We start from the raw sequence: 24,900 nt of genomic DNA on the forward strand, positions 1-24,900 counted from the left end.
TCCCTTGCCTTTTCACCTGTGCTAACTCTTGTCTAGAGCACACTTCCTCTGTGATGCAGTTCGCAAGCTACTGCTCAGTCGTTGTGAGTGGCAGCTCCTCACCTACACCCCCCAGGACCCTCCTTCTATCTATAGGAGACGAGTGGGATCCCAAGAAGAAGGCCCGTAGGACTCAGCATTTTGTGAGAACATCAACTAGCATTTCAGGAAAATTACCAATTCTGGGTTTGCACCAATGACAGAAGATCTCAGGTACTTTATATAAAATTCATGGACACCCGAAGCCTAACTAATTTACCATTTGGATTGATAATTAATGAGCTGCAAACACTCATTTCCTGCTATACATGAGCTGTTGCCTTGATCTTATATTTTAATTGGGCTTTCTTTCCCATCTCGTTACTCAAGTATTGATAAACTTTTTAAAAGTCCCCCCCCCCCCCCCAAAAAAAAAGCAAGAGTCAGTGACAAACAGTTTTATAAATAACACAATGGTGAGAGCAGCAGAAGCTCCGACAAGCAGCAGCAGCCAACATTCATTGAAGGTCCAGGCTAAAGGCTCACATGTATTATCTGTTTTAATCCTTAGACTCCTCTGAGACAAGAAGTGTTATCATCATCCTCATCTTACAGAGGAAATTGGAGCTCTTGGAGGGTAAGTAATTTGCCCAAGATCAGACAGCTATTAAAAGACATAAGCGGGGCTTTGAATCCAAGGTTGTCTGATTACAGAGCCCAGCACCTAATGACTCTGTCTCATACAGAAATCTAGCATCTCTGGTACACAGAACCATCAACATAGTAAGAAACAAAATGAATAAATAAAAAAATATTTTAAAAATTTAAATACAGACAAATCTACACAAAAAGGATATACTTAATATATTAAAATGCAATATAACTTTTAAACATAAGCAAATAATATAGAAATTTTAAACCTATATAAAGCAATGCAACTTATTTTACTGAATTCCTTCGTATTGCTTTGTTTTATGGGGGACCCTAGACTCTTCCTTTACTTTTGGCAGTCTTAGAAAAGGATGATCTTCAGTGTAAAAAGCGGTCAGCATCTATCACACGGAGTAATAATCTTGCACTATTTCTATTACTCTGAATGTGTAGGGTCATCGTATGGCCTTAGAATACCAATATGGTTATCTAACATGCTTATTTGGTTTAGGAAAAGCTGATTTCCAATGATACAACACGAAATCCACCAGAAATCTGCTTTTTTTCATTTTTCTAGCACAGGCCACATAATCATCCTCAGAGCATCAGTGACAGTTCCAGTTCCAAGTGTTACCATAGCAACTGCTTCTGGAAAATGGAAACTAGTTATCAGTGAGCAGTGACCTGATACTATAGTAATAACTCAGCCATGTCACAGAAACCTTCTTCCTTTACACACTTGCATTGATTTTAGCAATATTTTTGCAAATTGGCTTGGCTTACAACTACTGAAAGGGTTTTCTTCTTTTTCTAAGATTTTAGTGACCGTTTAGTCTAAGAGGATCTCACTATTTACGATAGAATCAAATCCACCCGCAAAGGCAAGAGCACATTTTCCTGTGGTCAAAGATGTTTACCATTTGACTTGGAAAAATAAAGTCACCAGACAAGTATGATCGATCAATCCCAATTTTCTGGTTCTCATCTTATTTTCATTTGGATCTTATGCTTATATTTAAAGATGATTACTTCTTAGAAACATAAAGGCAAAACAAATATTTAATTTGCTGGATCGTAAGAGCCCTGTACATACTAGAGGTAATTCCTCCTTTGTTGAAGGAATTAATATATATATTCAACCTTCCCAGGTAACAATATTCTGTTAAACTGGGTTCAGGATATTTAGATTAATGTTTAAAGTTCTGACAAAATTTTTACTTTCAGTGACACATATATAAAAGATAAGAATGCCTCTTGTCACTCAAGGAGTTTCCTTTAGAGCTGGAATGTGGCAATTATGATCAAACAATACAAAAGGACTTTTTAAGACATATTTGGGTCATGATTTTTCTATTAATCTGTTTTGCTTCTTTGCAACTGCTTCTAGCATTTAATTCATTTCTGCATACAGTTTCTCCTAATTAAAAAATCAAAACAAAACCAACCACCTATGCCTCCTTATTTGAAAAAAACTCAGCATTGTCCTTTTGTTGAATCTATTATTAGGGCACGCCCCTAATCTACTGCCATGGGATAACCTGGATGCAACCGGAGCTGCCAAGACCGATTTTATGGAATCTGAGATGATAGATAAACCTGAAGCCTGGAAGTTTAGGTTTGGATTACCTGGTTTTGAAAATAAAGAAAACATCCATCATTCTTAAAAAGATAAGTCTCTAAGGCAATTTATACATAATTCCTAATTAGTCTCACAAAGCCCATTGAGAGACTCAGGAGATTAAAATTGCAGGGACAATAGGTAATCAATCCAGCGGCCCTTACCTCCTGGAGGTGGTTTGTTTTTGGAGGTGAGGATGACAAAGCCAAATCCTTCATTTTCTTTTCGTTGCAAGACTACATCATAGGCCTCTTGCAAAGCAGGCCTGGCTGGGACCTCTGCTCGGTTGAGGCGGGGAGAGCCATTCTGTGCTGAGAGGAGGGCTTGAGAGCTGTCATCCTCCGGTTGTTTCTCTATAATAAACATGACCAATTCTGGTATTTTCAGAACATCATATTTTTTGTTAACTAAAGTGCTTTTGTGCTATACCTTTCATGAGAAAATGTAGTTTTGGATAGCCTACAGTATAGAAAATCAATCCCCCCATGTGAGCTCTGGACGTAATCAGAGCGCAAATATAGGCTGCAGCAGTGTCTGACGTCTTAAATTCTCTTCAAGTGTGTAACTGGAAGAATTATATATATTTTCTCCTTTAAAGGAAGTTTTCTTTTTTTTTTTTTAAGATTTTATTTATTTATTTATTCATGAGAGACACAGAGAGAGAAAAAGGCACAGACACAAACACAGGCAGAGGGAGAAGCAGGCTCCATGCAGGGAGCCTGATGTGGGACTCGATTCCAGGTCTCCAGGATCACGCCAAGGGCTAAAGGCGGTGCTAAATCGCTGAGCCACCCGGGCTGCCCTAAAGGAAGCTTTTCTTTTCTTTTTTAAGATTTTATTTATTTATTCATGAGACTACACAGAGAGGAGAGAGAGGCAGAGACACGGGCAGAGGGAGAAGCAGGCTCCATGCAGGAAACCCAATGTGAGACTCGATCCCGGGTCTCCAGGATCAGGCCCTGGACTGAAGGCGGCGCTAAACCACTGAGCCACCTGGGCTGCCCTAAAGGAAGCTTTTCAAAGCTTCCATGAAAGTTCATGGTAAACCAATCCTTCTTGAAATTGTCTTAATTCAAGCAAGATTTTGACCAATAATTTTAACAAAAGCCGGTAATGAAAAATAACACGGCAAACTTCCTTTTAAAATCAACTTTAAATATAACTTAGCACAGGACTAATGTTCGTGATGTTGGGGAGGTCACAGCATCAGGGTCGAGATCCTGCCCCTAGCTGGTGGACAAGTTAGCTATCAACACGGGATTTGTCTTCTACGATGTGTTTTATAAATGCAGTTTTCCTGATTGATATCAGATGCGCTAACCACCAGCAGCCCTACTCCTACCCCGTCCAGCATATAACAAGCTGTCCACATGAACAGCCAATTCTCTTCGGCATAGAATAGGTCATAGGAATACTCAGGAAATGGAGAGTTAACTTCTATCGTTTTTTTCCTATTCAAATGTGACATAAGAATTCGAGAAAGAATGACACAAGTTAGTACTAACCGATTAAAAAACAGGCAAATTTTGTGCCATAATTTGATGCAAACCATCATTAACAACAACCACAACATACTGCCACTGAGGAATACCCATATGTAAGGGCTCCTTTGGCTCAAAAACTACATAATTCTGGGATTATGTTTTAGAATTTCAACAAAGTACCACCAATATCCCATCAATTAATGAAAAACAAAGGTTTCTTTTGGTATAATGTATGGTTATAATGAACTAGCTAAATGACTCCAATAATATCAAACTACTATGAAACTTCATGATGCTTTAGGGAGAGAACCAACCTCTAGTTGCACATCACATTTTTTACTTCATGTGGTTATGTTCCGACCCCAACACAACCAACACTGCATTAAAATCTGTATGTGTCTCTAAATGCTTGATATTTATTTATTTATTTATTTTAAAATATTTTATTTATTTCATGAGAGACAGAGAGAGGTAGAGACACAGGCAGAGGAAGAAGCAGGCTCCATGCAGGGAGCCCGATGTGGGACTTGATCCCAGGTCTCCAGGATCATGCCCTGGGCTGAAGGCGGTGCTAAACCGCTGAGCCACCAGAGCTGCCCTAAATGTCTGATACTTAAGAAAACAGGCAGGCCTTTACTTTGGATGCTGCAATCAAAAACACAGCGCCTCATTTTAAGAGTAATGCAAATATTCATCAAGTCCACAAACATTCACTGATGTCCACTCTGTGCCAGGCAGTCACCGTTTTATGTATTGGGGAAATAGCAGTTAACTCAGTGGGTAAATATCCCTTTATGAAGCTTACATTCTTGTGCTATAGGATTGTCTTTTTAAAATCTTAAAGTGGCAAGAATTCACTTCTGAAAATTCCGATATAATACTCACAGAGTTATTGATGAGAAAAGTGTATTTATATCCTCATGTAATGGTTTAGACCCCAGGCTCTATAATTAAACTCCATGTTTTAATCCTGGTCCTACTACTTACCAGCTGTGTGTCCCTTAACTATTCTGTAGGTAACTATAAAACTGAATAATGACAGTACTTACATCATAGTGTCATAAAGACTACATAAAAGAACCTATATGTCTGAGACAGAGTAAGCACTCAATGAATGGTTTTCTTAAATGTTATATTATATCATATTAATACTTAACAAGCAGAAACATTCTGCTCTCTTTGAATATTTAGGATCATCAGGACCCAAACAAAATCTTTTGATATTCAGCTAAAGGGATATCTTGATATGACTAAAAAACTAACTGTATTTGTTTTTAAGAAAACAGACTTAACTTGATATTCCCATCCACAATACCCAATACCACATTGGCAAAGTCTGTCAATATGTTCATGTAATCTTAATATAGGGGCACCAAATTTCTTTCTCTTTTTTGATAGCAGAATTATTTCTGGATCCTTTTGACCTTATATGGCCTTCCACCATGAGGCCCTGGACCACACTAAATGGCTTATCTCATACACTATTAAAACATAGTAATCTGCAAAACCATATAGAAAATAGACTAAGTGTCTTTGTTTCTTTATTAACCTATCAGAGCAGGAACAAGTTCACATACCACCATAGAAGATCTTTCTTCTGACAGTTAAAAGCACATGGCCATTTCGAGCAGCAGTTGTCATGAGGTCCAAGACTTGTTTGTGTGACTTCCCTTTGACAGGAATTCCATCAATGCACATCAGTTCGTCTGCTGCACGGAGCCGACCATCCTTCTCTGCTGCACCCAGAGGGATGATGGCTCCAATGTAGATCTGATAAGATACCAAAGTATAGGTTGGTCTATACAGTCAACTAAGATCAGTCAATCTACACAGTCAACTAAGATCTACCATGACCCTTCCCTACTAAGTTAAAGACTTCCTGATCTAGTGCTAAGGAAACCAACAGATTTTTGCAGTTCAATTATGAACACCTGAGAAAGGTAGTATCTTAGAAAGCGACTATTCTCCAAAATGGCACTTCACATAACTACACTACATGATCTCTTCTGGATCTTCAGGGATGAGTACAACCAAGATGGAAAATGCAAAGCTATTCAAGAACTTTAGAAGTGCCACATTCACTTCTATCAATACAACAAAACAAATGCACTAAAAAAAATGCAGTTCTGTGGAGTAGCTACTAAAAAGCACAAAAAGTATACCGAATGCCATCAGCAAAGGTTTTTCTACACACTGTTCACAGCAACCAGGATAATTCTTAAGATACTCCTGTAACATATGGCTATTAGTAGAAATTCAGTATATACAACAGAGAAGCATTTCTTGTTCCTAAGTCTCAGAGCAGTGATATCTTAGGGGAGAAGAGAGTGGCCTGAGGTCCACTCACATCTAGGTAAGTGGATCTGTTCGTTTTGTTTGCCAGCAGTTAGAATCCTGTAATTATGGAATCCTGAATGTCTGCGCTAATTTCAGAGCTGCTAAAACTTGACATTTAAGAGAAAGGTTTCTCCCACATTGAGATAAACTCCTCCTCTTTTTTTTTTTTTTTAAAGACTTTATTTATTTGAGAGAGACAGAGAGAGAGAAAGAGAGAAAACACAAGCAGGGGGAGCAGCAGGTAGAGGGAGAAACAGGCTCCCTGCTTAGCGGGGAACATGATGTGGGGTTCACTCCCAGGACCCTGGGATCTAGACCTGAGCCAAAGGCAGATGCCTAATTGATTGAGCCACCCAGGCGCCCCTGAGATAAATTCTTAAAATGTCTTAGTCACCACTGACTGTATCAACAAAATAGGAAGCAATAAAACAAAATCACGTCTTCTACCAAGAACAATCAAGGTATTGTCTATTTGCCCTGCATAAGTCAACCTGCCTTAAGCTTTGTCTCTGATAACTGTTTTACTATAGCAAATATGGCTAATTAGATCACATTTATAATACATAAATCAACTGTTCTATTCAGAAATAGAAAGAAGCCTGTCATTTTAAAAGATTATTGTTACCTTTCAAGCTTGATAATAATGTCTTTTTTTTTGTCTTTCTTATACTATACAGTAAAGAACTTAAATATGTTCTCCAACTTAACAAAAAAGCATATTACTTCTCTGTCATTCAAACTAAGGGCAAAACTTAAAAATAGAACCCATTACATGTGTTCTCAAAACTTATGTGAGAATTGTGTATAAAGTTCTAGATTTTAAATGCTTTACAAACATAACCCTTATGCTTTCAGAACAGAAACCTCAATTATTTTATATTTTCCTAGTTTCATAGGTACAGCAGATGAAATGGCACCCAAAGGACTGAGCATGAAAAATGTCAACCCATTAATAAGAGTAGGTGACATAATATGCGCAGACTCATGCCACCTGCTTATGGAGCATTCATTCAAACAGACTGATTGTGGTAAACAGGATGCTTCTTTCTTACAGAAGGCAAAAGTCTTCAAATTTACCAAAGGCAAAGGGAAATAAAAATTGAAAATAAGCTGCAGGCACCTAGAGAAATACAGAAATTAATGATGGGTCAACTTATGGTGGACACACTCAGTTCTGGCCTCAGCCACACCATGGTAACTGCGAGACCACCACACAAACAGAAATGCAATCCTGCCTACATTAGTGAGATGCCGAGAAGACAGTTTTAACAAAATCTTAAAAAAGAAAAAATCAAATAAAACAAAACCACCATATTCTACCAAATGGCCACCTGAAAGTTCATAGGAGTAGCCAAATTCTGAAGTAGCTGAACTTACAGACTGATCCGGTCCCTCTCCTCCCAGTACCCGGAAGCCAAACCCCGACTCCTGTTTCCGAAGAAAAACATCCAAGTCCTTGGTGTTTGGTGCTAAGGAGAACCAGAAAATATAAAAGTAAATAAATAAAATAAAATACTTTGACTTACTTGAAAAGGATTACAATAAAACAATGCAATTATTTAGTAGGATAATATTATAGGGTTCAATAAACTATAACCTCAGAAACTTCTGGTTTGTGCAAACTTATATGAGAGCATACTCCTAAAAAAATTCAATCCTAATCTGACTCTAAATAAAACTTTGTATCGAGATTGCTCAGGCACATTTCCCCCACTTCCATGTATTCAGCATTAATACTGCCATTACGTCCTAATGCTTCCAGATCAATGTTATGACACTAAATTCAGAATCATCCAATTTAAGTTAGACATTTGATAGGCACAATTTACCTAAATTAACATGTGGACAAATCCTAGAAAGAAAGCCCAAAAGATGCCTTAATTCTACTCCCAAGCTAAAACCTGTTTCTGAAAAGTATTCCGTATTCGCTTCACCTAATTTTGCAAAATGATATTATTTTAGAAGAAAATAATGATTGCTAACACCTATCATCAGATCCCATTTTCCAGCTGCAGAAACTGAGGCTGAGGTAAGTGCTCAGCATCAGGCAGAAAGTAAATCAATGGCAGAGCTGAGATTTCAACTCGGCTTGGTTTCTAGGGTCCGGGCCCTTAGCCCACCCTATTCTGTCCCCCAAACAGAATATTAAGGTTTGCATTCACCAGAATATTAAGTCTGGAAAATCTACTTCACCACTAAAATAATTTGATCTTCAAGAAAATATTAATGTTATTCACAAGTGAGAAGTGTTTGCTAGAAACGTATTGGGGGATTCTATAAAAAGTGATACCGTGTGGGGTAGATCTTGATAATGTTACTTAGGAGCAGTCTCTTTTGAGAAATGATTCCTATTAGAATTACAGAACTTTAGAGATAAAAGACTCTTGAGCCCCAACTCAGTTACTTTATGGGTGTGGCCCAAAGGGACTAGGTAGTTTCTACCAATACTAAAAATATATTGGGCTCCCAACGAGAAGTCAGAAGAAAGGGATTCTCCATGATTCCATTAATTTAAATTATTGCTTTGATGTGCTTACATCTGGCTTTCATCTTTTTGAATATGGCCTAGGTCTATGAAGATAAAGATCTGGAATTGGTTAACTATGAAGTTGACTATACGTAGTATTTCCACTTGTGTACATAGTTTCTTTTTATTTTATTTTTTTTGTGTACATAGTTTCTAAGGTAGATTTAGATCTATTTCTCAAAAAACAAATTAATTTAAAAAAATCAAGCCTATGTAGCCTGCAATTTTACTTTGGAAAAGATTTCTCATTTTAAGTAAATTAGCACAAAAAAATGAATTTCTGCCTTATGCACATTCTTGGCTCATCACCCCTGAGCTGGACTCCCCTGAGCAGTCTAATCTGCTTTCCTCCTCAGGCTGCACACCCTCTGATCCACTATCCCTCCTATTCCTGCCAGGAAAATCTCTCTGAAACCCAAGTCCAAAGCGATCATCCCTACATACAGTTAAACCACCCCAAGGCTCTCTATCTTTCAATGATGGACTCCAGCTTCCTCAGAATGGCCTAACCCACCTTCCCCAGCTGAGCCTACTCTCCCCTCTGGTTTCCCTTGCCAACTGCACCCAGCCAACCTGAGCTACTTGCAGAACCCAGGCCATGCAAGGTCAATTTGCAAAGGTTATTCCTGCTTTCTTCCCTTTTTATCTCATAAACACCTCTTCTTCTTCTTTTTTTTTTAACACCTCTTCATCTTTAAAGACTTGGTGAACAGTAGCTGATACTTCCTACTACCCCCATTGCTAAAATGGCCCGTTTCCTCCTTTGGATCCATGTGAGGCTTATTTGTACTTTTTATGCACACCTTTTTTTATTATATATTTATCTTTTCCACTTAGGTTTAATCATCTTTGTGGCGCACTGCCTACAGAACCTACTTGTCTCTGTATTCCCATCACTTACTGCGGTGTTAGGTAGATAGTAGGCACTTAGTCCCTGGTTTTGAAAAAAATGAAGGAATGAATGTTGAAAATAAATGGAAGAAGCCCAGAGTCATATGAAAATGAGGATGAAGGAATAATTTTTCAATATGGTTTTGAAAGATGGGAAGGTTCCAGTTTTTTCAAAAAATCCAAATGTATTTTGTCTCAAGTGCTCCTGAAATATTCTACAACTACTTACGTTTATCTTCATATAAAGTCTTCGATTTCAGGTAGACCTCTGAAGGATCCAATTTTGGAGATCCTGACCTGATAATGCTGGGTGGAAAAGGCATAGGCTGGGGAATGGGCTCATTTATGGCCTCCAAACTTCCTAAATTTTCCTTTGTATCTGTTTTCTGAAACAGAAAAGGGCCTTACTTAGTTTTTTTTTTTTTTTTTTTTTTTTTTTTTTTTTTTTAACAGATAGCCGATTAGTTCATAAAACTCTTGTGTTAACTGGGTACATCAACGGATTACAAGCTGGGTGGGTGGCAGGGTCAGAGCCACAGGCTGTCTGCAGTCTTGGAGAGGTTCACCCTTACAGCCATGTGTACTTGGTTAAGACACATTTAACTTAGATTAGAAAAAATGTACAATGATAACTCCCAATCAAGCAAAGTAGAACTAAATTATGATTTTAGATGTAATTGTCTTTGTAGCCATACCCACATTCGTTGTGGAGATCTCAGCAGCCTCATATCTTATACCTAGCACACTTTCTTTCCTGGCACTGTTTGCTGTACCCTTTGTTAGGTCTTATTGGCTATACGGGTCCTGAAATAGGCTACTCAGTCAGAAGAATGCCAAAGAAAACCTTTTAAGTCTGACAGCCTATCACTTTGATAACAAGCCAATTGAGCCCAGAGGCCACAGTTACTCTAGAAAGTCTTGCTTAATCCATCATTAAGAAGATTATCTAAATGTGGGTGTTTGCAGTCCCCAGGAAATTATGGGAAGCTACCACTGCTTGTCTTTGGGTGTCAGGGAGAAGATGGAAGAGTGTTTATTATCTGCCCTAACATTTAGCGATTTCCTTACCCTCCTCGGAAACATGAAGAAAGCAAAAGACTTCTAAGTAGTCACTTCAGTGTGCTTGTGCTTTACCATTTAGAGGACAGGATTACTGGTCATATGTGCCTCTATAATTCAACAGAAATACTTAACCCTTCTGTCTATTTAACAGAAACCCCACCTCTTCTAACACACATGCTTCCCCAGAGTTTCTGATACAAGCCCAGGGAAGTATGCGTCCTCACTTCTCCCAATAGATAATCACCACCACGGAGGGCTGTTCTTACGGAGGGGAGCACTGCATCTGTCTTGCTGGATTAGGAAGAAGCATTTGAGGACCACTGTGTACTCACCATTTTGGCAGTTTTAGTTGGTGAAGGAGGACCTTAAAAAAAATGAGCCAGATTTTAAAAACAGAGGAAGCATTTCCAGATCACAAATACTGCTCATGTTTATGGCAAAACTAGCTTCGACTTTTAGCAGGCTAGTAAATCCTATGGTCAACTCCCACTATGTGCCAGGCTTTGTCCATACATTATCTCACTTTATTTTCATGACAGTCCTAAGGCATAAGTGTTACTACCACTTTACAGATCAAGTAAACAAAAACTCAAATAGATTGCATTATTTCCTCATACCATAGAACCGACAGGTAGCAAGGCAGGAAATGGACATGGGTCCTGTCTGACACCAAACCCTGGTCTCCTTGTTATATTTGTTGGAACCTTGGATAACTTTCCAGTACTCACAAAGAGATCTTCTATAGATCTTACTCTGAGCACATTCTACTGTATCACCCAGAGAAGAAACAAGAATTGCTCAAAGAAATAAGAAAAAAATGAAAAATGTCCCAATGAAGTTAAACTGCTCATTTGCCTCAAAAATGAAAACTAAAAGCCAGAGAGAGAAGTGTGAAGGGCTAAATTTTATTCTCGAAAATACTAGTCATTCATAGGTAGGGATTTAAGAAAGCCCATCAAAACACAACTTTATGATCAGTCCTTGGAACTGGATTTATGTCTGTGAGCAGTTCAAGTCAGCTGATGACCTTGGAAAATAAAAATTATATTTCTCTCACACGGGTACTGTGGGGTTTAATTAACATTTATGGACAGATAATAAAGCTTGAGATAAAAGCTTTACGAGCGCAAGCTATCATGATTGCTTTACAGAACAGATTAACACACCATTCAACATTTTGCTTATTCACAGAGATGCTAGCTCTTTCAAAACATCTTCGGTACATTACAGAGGCCCAGATGAAGTACCATAGTTGAAAGCGTCAATTTCTATAACTGCCATCAATAGAGAAAATGAAATTAAGAGGATATATTTCATTTGAAGCAGCACAATGCTGTGACTCTCTCTGATTACTACAGCTATAAATCAGATTTTAAAAAGAATATAGAGGGAAGAAAATCCATAATGGACACAAATGAGACCACTAATAACTAAAAAAAACTGCTGCAAAAGATACTGCTTACGGAAGCAGTGAGACAGAACCTGAAGGAAAATGCACACGAACTACCAGTGAAGTAGGCTGAGAAAAGAGGGATTCTCCCCTGGAAGTAAGGACGATTAGCAGATACAAATGCATGAACGATGAAGGTTTTTTTTCCCTTGTGCTTTTACTCACCTCCTCTCAAGATAAGCAACGGTACATCTGCACCTACTGGAAACTGCTTTAGCACCTCTACCACTTGGAGATGTGTTAAATTCTGCACATTTTGATGGTAAATCTCCTTAATTATATCCCCCTTCTGGAGGCCTTGACACCACTGACTATCCAATATCATTTTGACCTTCTGTCCTGTTGGGCTGTCAGCAATTGCAAACCCAAAGCCTTTAGGGCCCTTAATCAGAGGGACAGTCACTAGTTCAGGCTGGGAGCTGCCAGATGACGCCAGGGACGCTCTCTGCTCGCTCGGATCCGATGGTCCATTGAGACGGTCACTGATCAAGGAGTGTCCCGGTTTTCCATTCTGTTCCAGAACCACTGCTCCTGACTTAAAATCCTGAGTATTCATGCAAATCTCTCCCTTGGTTAATGACTGTCCATTGATGACAGGAGTAGCAGCAACAATGTCCACAACAGAATCTTCATTGTCATCAGGAAGTGGATAACCGCGACATAAAGTGAGGTTTACGTATTGATTGACAGGTACCAATTGAAACATCTGGACAACATCTGCATGGGTGTGACCCAGGACACAGTTGCCATTGATATCTACAATAACATCACCTGTTAAGACATAATCAGGTTAAAAATATTAAAACCACCGAGTTCATTTTTTGTTGGGGCACGGTGGGACAAAAATTTATCATCTAAATTTGAATTCTGGAAACCTCTTACTATTCCTTAACTGCAGAAAGGACAGATTTTGAACATAGATACATCATTTTCTCTTCTGTGATTCTTCTCTTAAAAGAACATAAATGTATAAAACCTTAATTATCTTTGTGGCACAGAGTTATGACCTCAAGCTCGAGGGAATCATTTGAAAAATAACTGTGAATTCATACTGTCATTGTTAGTCTATCTTCTGAGCCATACTTAAGTGGCCACAGAAAGTTAGGTCCATGGTGGTAGGTATTCAGCACTTAGAAGAGGAGCAAATAACTCCACTGGCTAGCTAGCTACTTACACAAACAGGAGATCTTTAAATACCACATTATGGTACTTGATTTTAAGAGGCCAGTGATTACAAGGCATCTATAAATTCATTTTAGTTTGAAAATGTTAAGGCTGATGATTAGAATAATGTGAAGTTATGAATGTATTTTCCTTTAGCATCTTTCTTATTGCAGAGATGTTTGATTTATTGTAATTCAGATTTCAAAAGGAGAAACAAGCAACAAGAAAATTCAACATAAGCAAAGAACATATTATTTAAGACACTGAAAAGTCAGCTAAACTAATTCTTATTAGAGTTAGTTTTGGGCAGCCCCGGTGGCTTAGGGGTTTAGCACCGCCGTCAGCCTGGGGTGTGATCCTGGGGACCCGGGATCGAGTCCCATGTCGGGCTCCCTGCATGGAGCCTGCTTCTCCCTCTGCCTGTGTCTCTGCCTCTCTCTGTGTCTCTCATGAATAAATAAATAAAATCTTAAAAAAAAAAAAAGAGTTGGTTTTGCTTTCCTGATTTTACATTATTACAACCACTTTGTTGCAGAATCATTACTACTTGACATTCATCAGTTGGTGAATTTTTTTAATGCAGCCTTAACTTTTAAAATCTGCCCTCTAATGTCTCATCCATTTGCTGCTTTTATTTGAATATGATTATTTAAAAGGTTAATGCCAAATAAAGGTGTTTTAATCTTTTCTGATTGCATGTAGGCTTTAAAAAATCAACACAAATGGTATTTAAAAACAAATGTTAGTGTGCAGAAATTTGTTTCATAATCTAAGAAGATGCAGAAATTAGACTAATAAAGTTTTTTTTTATTTTTATTTTTTTAAAGATTTTACTTATTAATTCATGAGAGACACAGAGAGAGAGAGAGAGGCAGAGACACAGGCAGAGGGAGAAGCAGGCTCCATGCAGGGAGCCCTACGTGGAACTCGATCCCAGGTCTCCAGGATCACGCCCTGGACCGAAGGTGGCGCCAAACTGCTGAGCCACCAGGGCTGCCCAAGAAACAAGGTTTGGATTCTTCCTCCCCTAGTCAAGTTTCCAGAATTTCCGTGGAAGTATGGTATTGCTATGTAAATTAGACATCAGTTTTAGACAAATCTGCATCTATGTTATGAAACCCTGACAGCACACAGAATACCTACAAAATGTGTTTTGTGGATAAAATGTTAAAGAAAAGTCAAAACTGAGAGCTTAAAGGTTTTACTGATAATTTTAACTCTCCAGGGTTTGTTAATCTTACAAAGTAATAGTGAAAATTTTCCTTATAAATATAACTTTTGATTATCTTGTTTTCTTGTTTTAAGTCTTATGTTAAGTCTTAAATGAGAAAGCAGAATATGAGAGATGCCATATCCTAATTGAAAATAAGTTGATATCTGCCATTAAAAGTATTATGGAGTGGCCCAGATGGCTGAGCGGTTTAGCGCCACCTTCAGCCCAGGGTGTGGTGCTGGAGACCTGATGAGATGGAGTCCCATGTCGGGCTCCCTGCATGGAGCCTGCTTCTCCCTCTGCCTATTGTCTCTGCCTCTCTCTCTCTCTCTCTGTCTGTCTGTCTGTCTCTCATGAATAAAAAAAAAAAAAAAAAAAAAAAAAAGTACTATGACAACTGAATTATCCAAATGGGGGAAATGCATTTGCACTAGCAAGCAGGGCAAGAAGTGACCTTCAAGGCATAGTAATATCTGTCTGGGAAAAAGTGCTAAAAGCTCCCCCATAAGTGTAACTTCCTCTAACCCCCTCAGCCATAAAAACTGTCGGCCATATAAAAATATCTAACAATTACCAAGCAAAGACTTTGGGAAAATGATACAAAAGACAAATTTATATGGCCCTGTAAAAATGGTAATTTCATGTCTGTAATTCTTAACGTAGGAGTTTAATTTTACTAACAACCAGTGAGACTAAGGAAGCAAAAAGCAAACCATATCAAACAACAAAACTTGGGAAAAAGCTGTGGGGCATCTTTTGTTTGAAATCACCATAAACACCATGATGGATCATTTTTCAGAAAAGATTATAGGTACATGTTAGATAGCTCCCCAAGTACCCTACATCATCAAAGAAAAACAACCAAACCATTCTCTGGGATGATTAATAATCTTTATCTTAAGCACAGTCGAGGAGCTATCTTGAGATGATACAAATTACTCACAAAATCAATACATTTAGTATGCTTTCTCTAAGTACGCACTTGTAAAAAATGGCCCTCTCTCAAAATTAGCATGCATTGAATTTAGACAATAAACTATTTTAATACAGAAATCCCCCTTCCCAGTTGTATAATCTAGTTCTCTCTATATATAAACTATATGTATAATATATGCATATACAGTTATTAGATATGTAAATACATATTTATTATATGTTTTATAAATATATATATAAACAAAACCTTTTCACCATACTTTTTATTATAGTATCATTGCTCTTCAAATAATTCTGAGAAATTCGTTACCTGGTGCAATTTTCCCATCCTGAGCTGCAGGACCATCTTTCAGCACATTTTTCACTTGTAAGAACTCATCAGGCCTATCTCCACCAATAATGGTAAAACCAAACCCCATTGTGCTTTTCTTCAAGGATGCTCGAATCAGGACACCTTTCAGCTGCGATGGATCTCGAGTAAAGTGGGATTTTTCCATATCTATACCAAAATGAGAAATGGGGTTGAGGACAAAAATAAAAACAATGAACATGGCCCTCAAAGTCAACCTCTAAGAGAGTCTATATAACTTATATATAACAAACCATAAAGGGAAGCACATTAGAATCTAATATTACAAAACATAATTTAAATTCATAAACTAAATCACTTAAAAACTTAGCCAATGCCTCATGTCTCTCTGATAGGACTCCTCTATGTTATTTGAAAGGTAAAAGCACCTACTCTATCACCCCCTCATTGCTTTGTTCATGAGAGATGCCATATCCTAATTGAAAATACTATCAGTAAAGGGCTTCACGTTTCTTCCCTTGTACTCGTGTTCAGTGAATACTTTCAGAAGAAAACACATACAGCTCCATTGAAAAGCTTATTTTCCGAGGCATCCTCAGATGATCGTAAAACTGAAAATGATCCATATTTGCAAATAATGAATTTATACAGCTCTTTCTCTTTCCCCTCCTCCTTCTCGACTGTGGCTGCCATGAGGGTACTTCTGGGAGCCATGAAAAGATCAAATTGTGCGATTAATAATTTACAAAGCACTGTTTAAATGAACTTTTATGAAGATGGTCTGATATTTGCTGCCAAATATTTAATAGTTTTATTGAGATAGAATCACATATGATAGAATTCAGACATTTAAAGTATATAAGTCAATGTTGTGCAACCACCACCAGATTGTAGGAGCCCCTCTACCCGGCACCCCATGAAACCCTTCTGCGAAATCCCCATGCCTGTTAGCAGCCACTCCCCATTTCTCTCTCATCTGCACTCACACCCTAGTGTTAGGCAAGCACCAATCTACTTTCTGTTTATAGTGCCTAATCTGGACATTTCACAGAAACAGAGTCATGGAATATGTGGAATTTTGAATGATTTCTTTCACTGAGTGTAGTGTTTTTGAGGTTCATCTGTGTTTGAGCATGTGTGAGTACTTTGTTCCTTTTCACTGCCAAATAATATTCCACTGTAGGGATATATCACATTTACTTATCCATTTTTCAGTTGATGGACATGTAGGTTGTTTCCACTTTTTGGCCATTACGAGTGATGCTGTTACTACCATTCATGTGCAAGGTTTTGTGCAGGCATACATTTTCATTCCGCTTATGTAGAGACTAGGACTAGAAGTGCAGCAGTTGTCCTAAACATACAGCAACTATGTTTACTCTTTTGAAAAGCTGTCAAACTTTTCCAAAGAGGCTGCGCCATTTTACTTTTCCACCAGCATGGGTGAGAGCTCCAATTTCTCTGCAGCGTGGCCCACACTGATAACTGTGTGCTTTTTCAGTTCTAGCCCCTCTGGTGGGCAGGAGTAATATCTGGCTGTGGTTTTGATGCTCATTTCCCTAATGACTTACATAAACAAAGGTGATTTGTTTCCTACCCAGCTCACCCTCAACACTAGTATCCAGGCCAGAGTTATACGCCCATAGGCTCTGCTGCCGTTATTAGCAAAGGGATCTAGGAAGTAAACATTAAAGCATGTTGTTAGAAAAGAGTAGTGGTTGGGGGCTGCCCCCTATGGCAGCAAGGACTGTGTGGTGTAAAGAGCTCCCACAAGAGGGAGGCCTGCCCGGAAGGTACTCACAAAGGCTGGCTTGCGGCAGGAATAGGTCTACTTTACTTGACCTGTTCTTCCCAGGTTTGCTGATCTCTTACAAATAAAGGCACTCGGCATGAAACAAATAAAGAAAATAAAGAAAGGAAAGAAGAAAGAAAGAAGGAAAAATCAGCTATTTTGGGCTTCTCAAACTAGAGGACTAGACTCCAGATGGCAGCACATTCACCAGATGGAGACAGTTTTGGGGGTGCCTCCCAGAGCTGGCCAGCCAGCCAGTCTGCTTGTGGTGACCTCTCTGTGCACTGTGGAGCTCTTGTTAAGCCTCTGACATTTAACAATGTATCTAATTTTGAGAAATACTAATAAAATAGTCAAAGCTAATGAGAAGTCGCTCAGAATTAGGTTTTACCAGAATTAAACACAGGAAAAGTGAGAATAAGAAAAACAGAGAGGAAGTGTCTTTGATTCTAAAATTCCTGATTTTAAATCCATGCTGGGTGATTTTCTTGAGTGATCTTGGAATGTTCTTTGACCTTTTAAAATCTCAAATACTCTATCTACAAAATAGGGATAATAGTACCTTATTCATGCAATGGCCACAGAGACTAAACTAGGGCAAGCATCAAAAGCACAGGCAACAGAGCTTGACCAATAGTAACTGCTCAATAAATGCAGATGAGCACAAACACACATACTGTCTATAGAAGGAGGCTTCTGACTCATAAAGTTGAGTACTTCTGTCCTTGTGGTGAGCATCACCTTGGAATGGATGAATCAAATGACTGCAACTTGATGCCATCGAGACATCTGAAAAGGGACCTTGCAGAGATATTCTGAGTCTTAGATGAGAGGGTGTGTGCAAAGCATCCAATCGAGCACTGGACCCAGTTATCTCAGTAAATGGTGGCCATCAATCTCCAAGAACTTGCACAACTTCTATCACTTCTAAGAAGCTTTTCTTGCCCTTTCCACTGTCAGATTTAATTCCTCTTTCCTTTGTTATGTCTATTATCATACTGTACTAAAATTAGGTGTCTATTTCCCTGCCTAAATCATGAGCTCCTGAAAGACAAAGGCTGAGTCATTATTCTCCTTTTAATGCCCAGCTCATAGGAGAGTGCCTGGTTATCTAGATCAGTAACATACACATGGTTTCTGCCCTCAAGGAGCTTAGAGTTTAGTGAGGAAGAGAAATCTCCCTCGATATGTGCCACAGAGACGTGGGCATTCGAGAATTCTATGTTACAATACAAAGAATTGTGAATTTAAACTCAGTAAAACTAAGTGCAAATTTTGGCTTGACACTCACTAGGTCTCTGAGCAAAAGGCTTATCTTTACCAAAGTCTCAGTTTCCATTATGTGCAGTAGAGATTCATGTTTCTCTCCACTTAGCCTCCTCTGCCTGCCCTCTTTCAGTCAACGCTATGAAAACAGTTGCCCATATCCACTACCTCTACTTCATCACCTACCATTCCCTCTTTGTTCCATTGCATTTTTACATCCTTTCCCCACTGCTTTTGCTAGAGTGACAAGTGACTTCCATATTGTCAACTTCAGTGCACACTTTTCAATTTCTGCCTTTCTGGACTTTTCAGCAACACAGGATACAAACACTCAATTTCTTTTTGAAAATCATTCTTCTCATGCCTGCTCCCCTAACAACCTCATCTCTTGTTACTACCCCACAAATATTCTATGTTCTAGCCATTCGTACCTGTTCTCTGGCCCCTGGAACTTCATGCATCTATGGTTTTTCACATTTTGTTCTTTCTACCAGGTGTGCCTTCTTGCTCCTCTGAAATTATCATCTGTCTGATTTAATTTTTCCTAACGCTTTAAGATCCACTTCTAATGCATCCTCTGCTTTGAAAGTTCTTCCCATGGCCTTGACTTTCTCTATCAACCAAGAGGTGAGCATTCCCTCTTTTACACCACCTATGAATATGTTTCCATGAATATAACATGTACATCATTATTCATAACAATGAAAGCTAGTATTTATTGGCAGCCATTTGCCAAATAGCATTGTAAACACTTTACACCTGTTAATTTGCATGCTCAGAACCACCTTAAGAGGTAAATACTGTTCTTATTCCTATTTTATAGATGAGGAAACAGAAGCACAAAGAGTTTAGGGAACTCATTCAAGGTTATGCATTTGGGATTCATACCTGCTCTACCTTCTGTGCATTTAACTGTTATCCGAGGACGACACGTAACACCATATATGGTAGCCATTAATTTCCTATATCAGAATGTGAACTCCTTTTTTCTTTTTTAAAGATTTTATTTATTTATTCATGAGAGACACACACAGAGAGAGAGAGAGAGAGAGAGAGAGAGGCAGAGACACAGGCAGAGGGAGAAGCAGGTTCCATGCAGGGAGCCCGATGTGGGACTCGATCCCGGGACTCCAGGAGCACGCCCTGGGCCAAAGGCAGGCGCTAAACTGCAGAGCCACTCAAGGATCCCCAGAATGTGAACTTTTGAGGGCAAGATCTGTCTTACTCCTAACCGTTTTTGAATATTATGTGACTGGTAGAGCACTAGGCATATAGTACGTGCTCAAAAATATTTGTTAAATAAAAATGTTTGCTCTGCATTAAATCAAATGCAGAAGCTAAGGGACAGGACTATGTTTCTGAAGTGTAGCTATAAAAAACAAGTGCTTCTCTCATGGACAACAGAAGTGAGGAATCTATTCAATTAGTACAGTATGACCAAACAGACAACCCTGGTTATTAATGACAGATGGAGGTTGGGGAAGAGATGGGGAGGCATAAGTGGAATGTGAGAAATTCCCAGGCAGCTTTTTCAAAATATACATGGCTAGGCTCATCAAAATATTAGGACTATGTATTTTAAAAATATTCCCCAAATGATTCTGAATTACTAATACGCTGCCATCCCACTTGAGAATCAATGTTATTGGCAAATAATACAGTGGATTTATTCCTATCAGTTAATAAAGAGTCCTGAATGGTTAAAGACATAAGACCTAAGCATTAACTTGGGAGAAGTTCATAATGGAGTAGAGATCTCAGACTGTCCTGGACTGAAACAATGGGAAACAATGCAATCTTCATATCACAACCTCAGGCCCATGACAAAGCTATTTAATACTTTTTGCCAACTTTCTGTACTAGCAGAATGGGAAAATCACAGTATTCTCAAAATGTCTAGATGTTTTATTAAGATTATTCCCACCCTTACAGTGATAAAAAGTAGACATTATCTGATGATCCTCAACAATAAAAAGTTCAAACCTTATTTTCATGAATTCAGTATATAAATTTCACAAGGCATTCTTACAAGAAAAGATTGAGAAAAAAAGTTCTACCTGGTTTTGAAGACCCAGTATCAGCCTGTCCTAACTGCTTTTTCCTTTTGGCTTCCTCCACTGGATTTTCAAACTGGGTTTTCTGGTTTAGGTGACTGTAAAATGTAGAAAGACAGGCATTTCAGTTTAAGATGAAAGAGTTACATTATTTTTAAATAGAGTGTTATACCAACTCATTCCCATAGGTTAAGGGGCAAACGTTTATCTCCAAACTATGGAATGCAGAGAAGCTGAATGATGGTAGTGGAAGGGCTTTTAACAACTAAAGAAAGGCCCATTGAAGATGCCTAGAAGTGAAAGCTGCTGAAGCATTCACTATAGCTTCTGCCTCAAGGTACCCAGCAGAGAGCCAATAACAGTTTTCAAAACCATAGGAGAAGCTCTCACATCTAATGCAATCAGAATGGATGGTAATGGATCAGCTCATTTTCTAAAGGACAGTTAATGGTAGGAGGATTTTAATTCAAGTTTCTTTAAAATGAAGTCGCTAATACAGACGCTTCTGGAAATACCTAAGTATAGAGGCTTTCTTGAATTTTACTATTATTTTTCCAACTGACTCACCCACATCAATTTAGCAGAACTAAAAAAGAGATTGGTTTTTATCAATTTGTATCACAGAATAACTCTTCCACACTCAACATTTTTCATAATTATATAATAATTAAAATAATTATGATCATAGTATAAATTTAACTGGTACTTCTGATTTGGGAACATTCACAACTGCCTTGGAAAGCATACAAGTCTGTAGGGGAAAGCAGAACAGCACGGGGAGACTAAGGGTGAACAATTAACTAATGGTAGTCAGTACATGATGGGCAAAAGTGCATTTCACCGGGGGAGCAGAGCACTTGGTTGGTCTGGCAAGTCAGTCAAGTGGAAGTTGGTTAAGAATGCAACTACTGTATAGAAGTTATTTGAACCAGTTCTGATACAGAAGTAACAGGAATTACTTTCTAGCACTTCCATGGTACAAATATATTTCAGCCAAATGATAGATAGCATTTTCCAGCAGAATCCATTTTAACAAAAAGTGACATTAGCAAATATCAACAATTAAATATCAAATCATGAGAATCTCAGATCATGGTTGCCCTTAGATAGGCTGAATATTATAAAATTTGCATACAAATAGCCATACAATTTGGATAATTACTTTGCCATCTGTAAACATTAATGGTGGTGATGGAAAAGGGTAGCAGGGACCTGTCAGGGCAAGGTATGCTGGCTTTCTCTATGTCATTTAGGTTTTTAGTGCATTATTAACTCTGCAACAGATGCAATTATTTAGTTTCAGAGCTCTAAATATGGCAAGTTCCACTTGAAATTCTTTGGGTGATAACTTCACTAAAGCTCAAGTAGCTTCTGCTTCCTATTCAGGGAGGAGCCCTTATCACTGAGTTAAGTGCTAAGCCCTCTGGGAAAATGGAGATCTTTGGTATTAATTTAGGGATTATTTTAAACATTACTTATTAGGTACTGACATTTTACATATTCTTAGAAAAGTAAAACTACAAGAAAATGACACTTAGAAAAGAATAAACCTGTTTAGAATGACTTTAACGTCATCAGATGAAGGGCTCATTTTGCCACCTAGGCATTAAAACAGAAAAAGTAGTAATTTACACTCTTTGTAATGTGTGGGAGAGGAGAGTAGAAGTATGCAAATGAGTAAGCCCTTTCCTGAAAATTCTTTGACAAAAGAATGTAAGATTTTAGTGCAGAGAGTAATTGCATCTGTCACCTTGAACTATTTAGATTAAAATGCCACCCAAATAACAAAACAATACAGAAAAGTTAAAACACCCTCCTTTTCATTTAGTTACTTATATTCTCAATATTGTTAAGATTTAAGAGCTTTTGTTTTCCCTATAACTAGCTATGGGAAGTAAGATAGGAGAATATCACAGATTACCAGAAAAACTAAAAAAAGAGTAGCAAAGAAGCATTATTAAATACTGAATGTATAACTTGGAATCTCATCTGCATTAAAACTTTGTCTACAATAGGTGGACTTTAATAATTTATCTCCACAAACAAAATCCTTCTTCGTCCACGAAGAATTTGAGATACTCAAGCAGATGTATATTTTGACTTTGAAACCTAAGCGCATCAAGACACTTAATGCAATACAAGAAGACAACATTTCTAAATATGCAAGCATTCTTAGAGAAGGCCTGCCATTAAGTTTTTGGAACAATTTTATTTTCAAAAATAAATTAATCCATTTCAGAATCTCATCCCTGAAAATAAATACTTGCAAAGAAAAAGTGCCATTGCAGTTGGTGTTACTACTACAAGGCTCTGCCAAAAGCAATCATTGTGCCATCTGGTTTGACAAAGTGAGAGAGCCAAAGAGTAGCCATTCAAGTAACAGCTTTTTATCTCCATCAGTAAACTCACTGCAGATTACTATGGTCGGGATTCAAAATCTGACTAATCTGGGAATCAAGCCACACTCCATAGCTCAGCTGACTCCATACTAATGTGCATCTTGAGTACAGCCTGCTCTTTCTTAATCTAATAAATTACCCTCCTGTAAAATGAGCTCGTCCTGGGAACAATCATACAAAATCATGTTTTTGCTGCTGTTCCTTCTAATTCAGGATATTTTACACACGCTCCGTGACAACTAGGAGCAGGTCACTTCAAGATTTACCCTAAAGTTGCTTCAATATTATATCTTTGCTTAATGAGAACCAGATCATTTAGCCCAAGATTTTATTACAGGCAAATGACTTTCACCTCTTGACCATGTATTCAAACTTACTTGGAATGGACAATAAGAGAATGAGAATCATTATTGCAGAAATGTTCAGCAGTGTCAATGACAATTAATAGTTTATTGAAGTCAAATTTAAATAGACTAAACAGCTAGGGGAAAAAAATCCCACAAAACCTTTCTAGTTAGCCTTCAAACAATTCTTTGAGAAATGGCTATTTCTTTGTTTTACCTAAATATGCTTTAGAAAACACACACACACACACACACACACACACACACAATGAAAGAGCTGCTGTATACTTTTCACATGATAATATCAGCAAGATATTAAATAACATAATGAAAATAAAATTAGCACAGCCTTCCAAAGGAACCAAAGTGTTGACACTGTGAAGTTATATACCTACGGGTCAAATGGAGCTGTTTTCTTATGGTACAAGTTAGATTTTAAGAAATCATTCCAGAAATCTGGCCGTGGGTACTCAAATAACAATCTACACATTAGAATAAAGACTAGATATACACTTGAAATGAATGTGACATTGTGTGTCAACTATACTTCATTAAAAAGAAAAGACTAGAGTTACAACAGGAGTCAGAGATCCTTACTTGAGGGATAAATACAAGGAAATGGCACTTGTTTACAACAAAAAGTAATGAAAAATTAATAGGCAATCATAAAACTAGAAGGTACCCATGCTTGCTACTTTTTTCGGGAAATAAGATTTTGCCTTCACTACCTCGGCAGTAGGTACAGACTACTAGTTTCTAGGTACATGCTAGTAACATTTTTAATGCCATTATTTGCCTGAGGTCAAAATTCTACCTATAGCATTTGGAAAGAAAGCAATCTCTGATCATCACAATGCAGCAATTGGACAAATGAAGACAAAGAAAAGAAAAATCCGAAGATGCTGATATGAGTCTGATTTCTCATAGGCAGGTATTTGGTGCTTTATTCCAACATAAACTTATGTTTAAATTTAACCATAACAGCTGGGTAAGAAGCAACTTTCCTCCATCCCCCAAAAGAATACTAAGTGTTCCTTGATTAACTCCCTAAGAGATAATACTCTTCTAAACCTGTACTCCAAAACTTGGGATCATTACAGCTTACTGCCCTTAGAGTGCTTTCACTGCCTTCACAACCAAAGAGCTGTGGTGTTGGAAGTGATCTTAACATTTCATCTAGTCTATCCCCTCATTTCACAGTTTTCTACACTACTTTTCCCTTTAGATGCTGTTGTAGTAATGGTAACACTTCCAGTAATTCATCAACATAGCAACTTCCCTCTTGCTGTATTTAACTCAAAGCAAACTTCTGGGGAGCTCAGAACCACTGAAGTAAATGCTCACTGCCCCTACTTCTAATTCCGAAAGTTGGATTGTAGAAACA

The 24,900-nt window shown here is 38.0% G+C and overlaps 1 protein-coding gene across 3 annotated transcripts in view; it reads right to left on the minus strand.

Moving 5' to 3' along the window:
- MAGI3 (membrane associated guanylate kinase, WW and PDZ domain containing 3) overlaps positions 1–24,900 on the minus strand; it is a 235,061-nt gene that overhangs the window by 30,703 nt on the left and 179,458 nt on the right. For all 3 annotated transcript variants that reach the window (XM_038562293.1, XM_038562292.1, XM_038562294.1), the window contains exons 8-15: positions 20,777–20,871; positions 15,662–15,850; positions 12,204–12,809; positions 10,921–10,952; positions 9,756–9,912; positions 7,486–7,577; positions 5,349–5,541; positions 2,452–2,640 (exon numbers count right to left, since the gene is read on the minus strand). In XM_038562293.1, the coding sequence (XP_038418221.1) occupies positions 2,452–2,640; positions 5,349–5,541; positions 7,486–7,577; positions 9,756–9,912; positions 10,921–10,952; positions 12,204–12,809; positions 15,662–15,850; positions 20,777–20,871 (1,553 nt within the window). The remainder of the gene's footprint in view (positions 1–2,451; positions 2,641–5,348; positions 5,542–7,485; positions 7,578–9,755; positions 9,913–10,920; positions 10,953–12,203; positions 12,810–15,661; positions 15,851–20,776; positions 20,872–24,900) is intronic.

Source organism: Canis lupus, chromosome 17 (genome assembly GCF_011100685.1).
Source record: "Canis lupus familiaris isolate Mischka breed German Shepherd chromosome 17, alternate assembly UU_Cfam_GSD_1.0, whole genome shotgun sequence".
NCBI classification, from domain to species: Eukaryota; Metazoa; Chordata; class Mammalia; order Carnivora; family Canidae; genus Canis; species Canis lupus.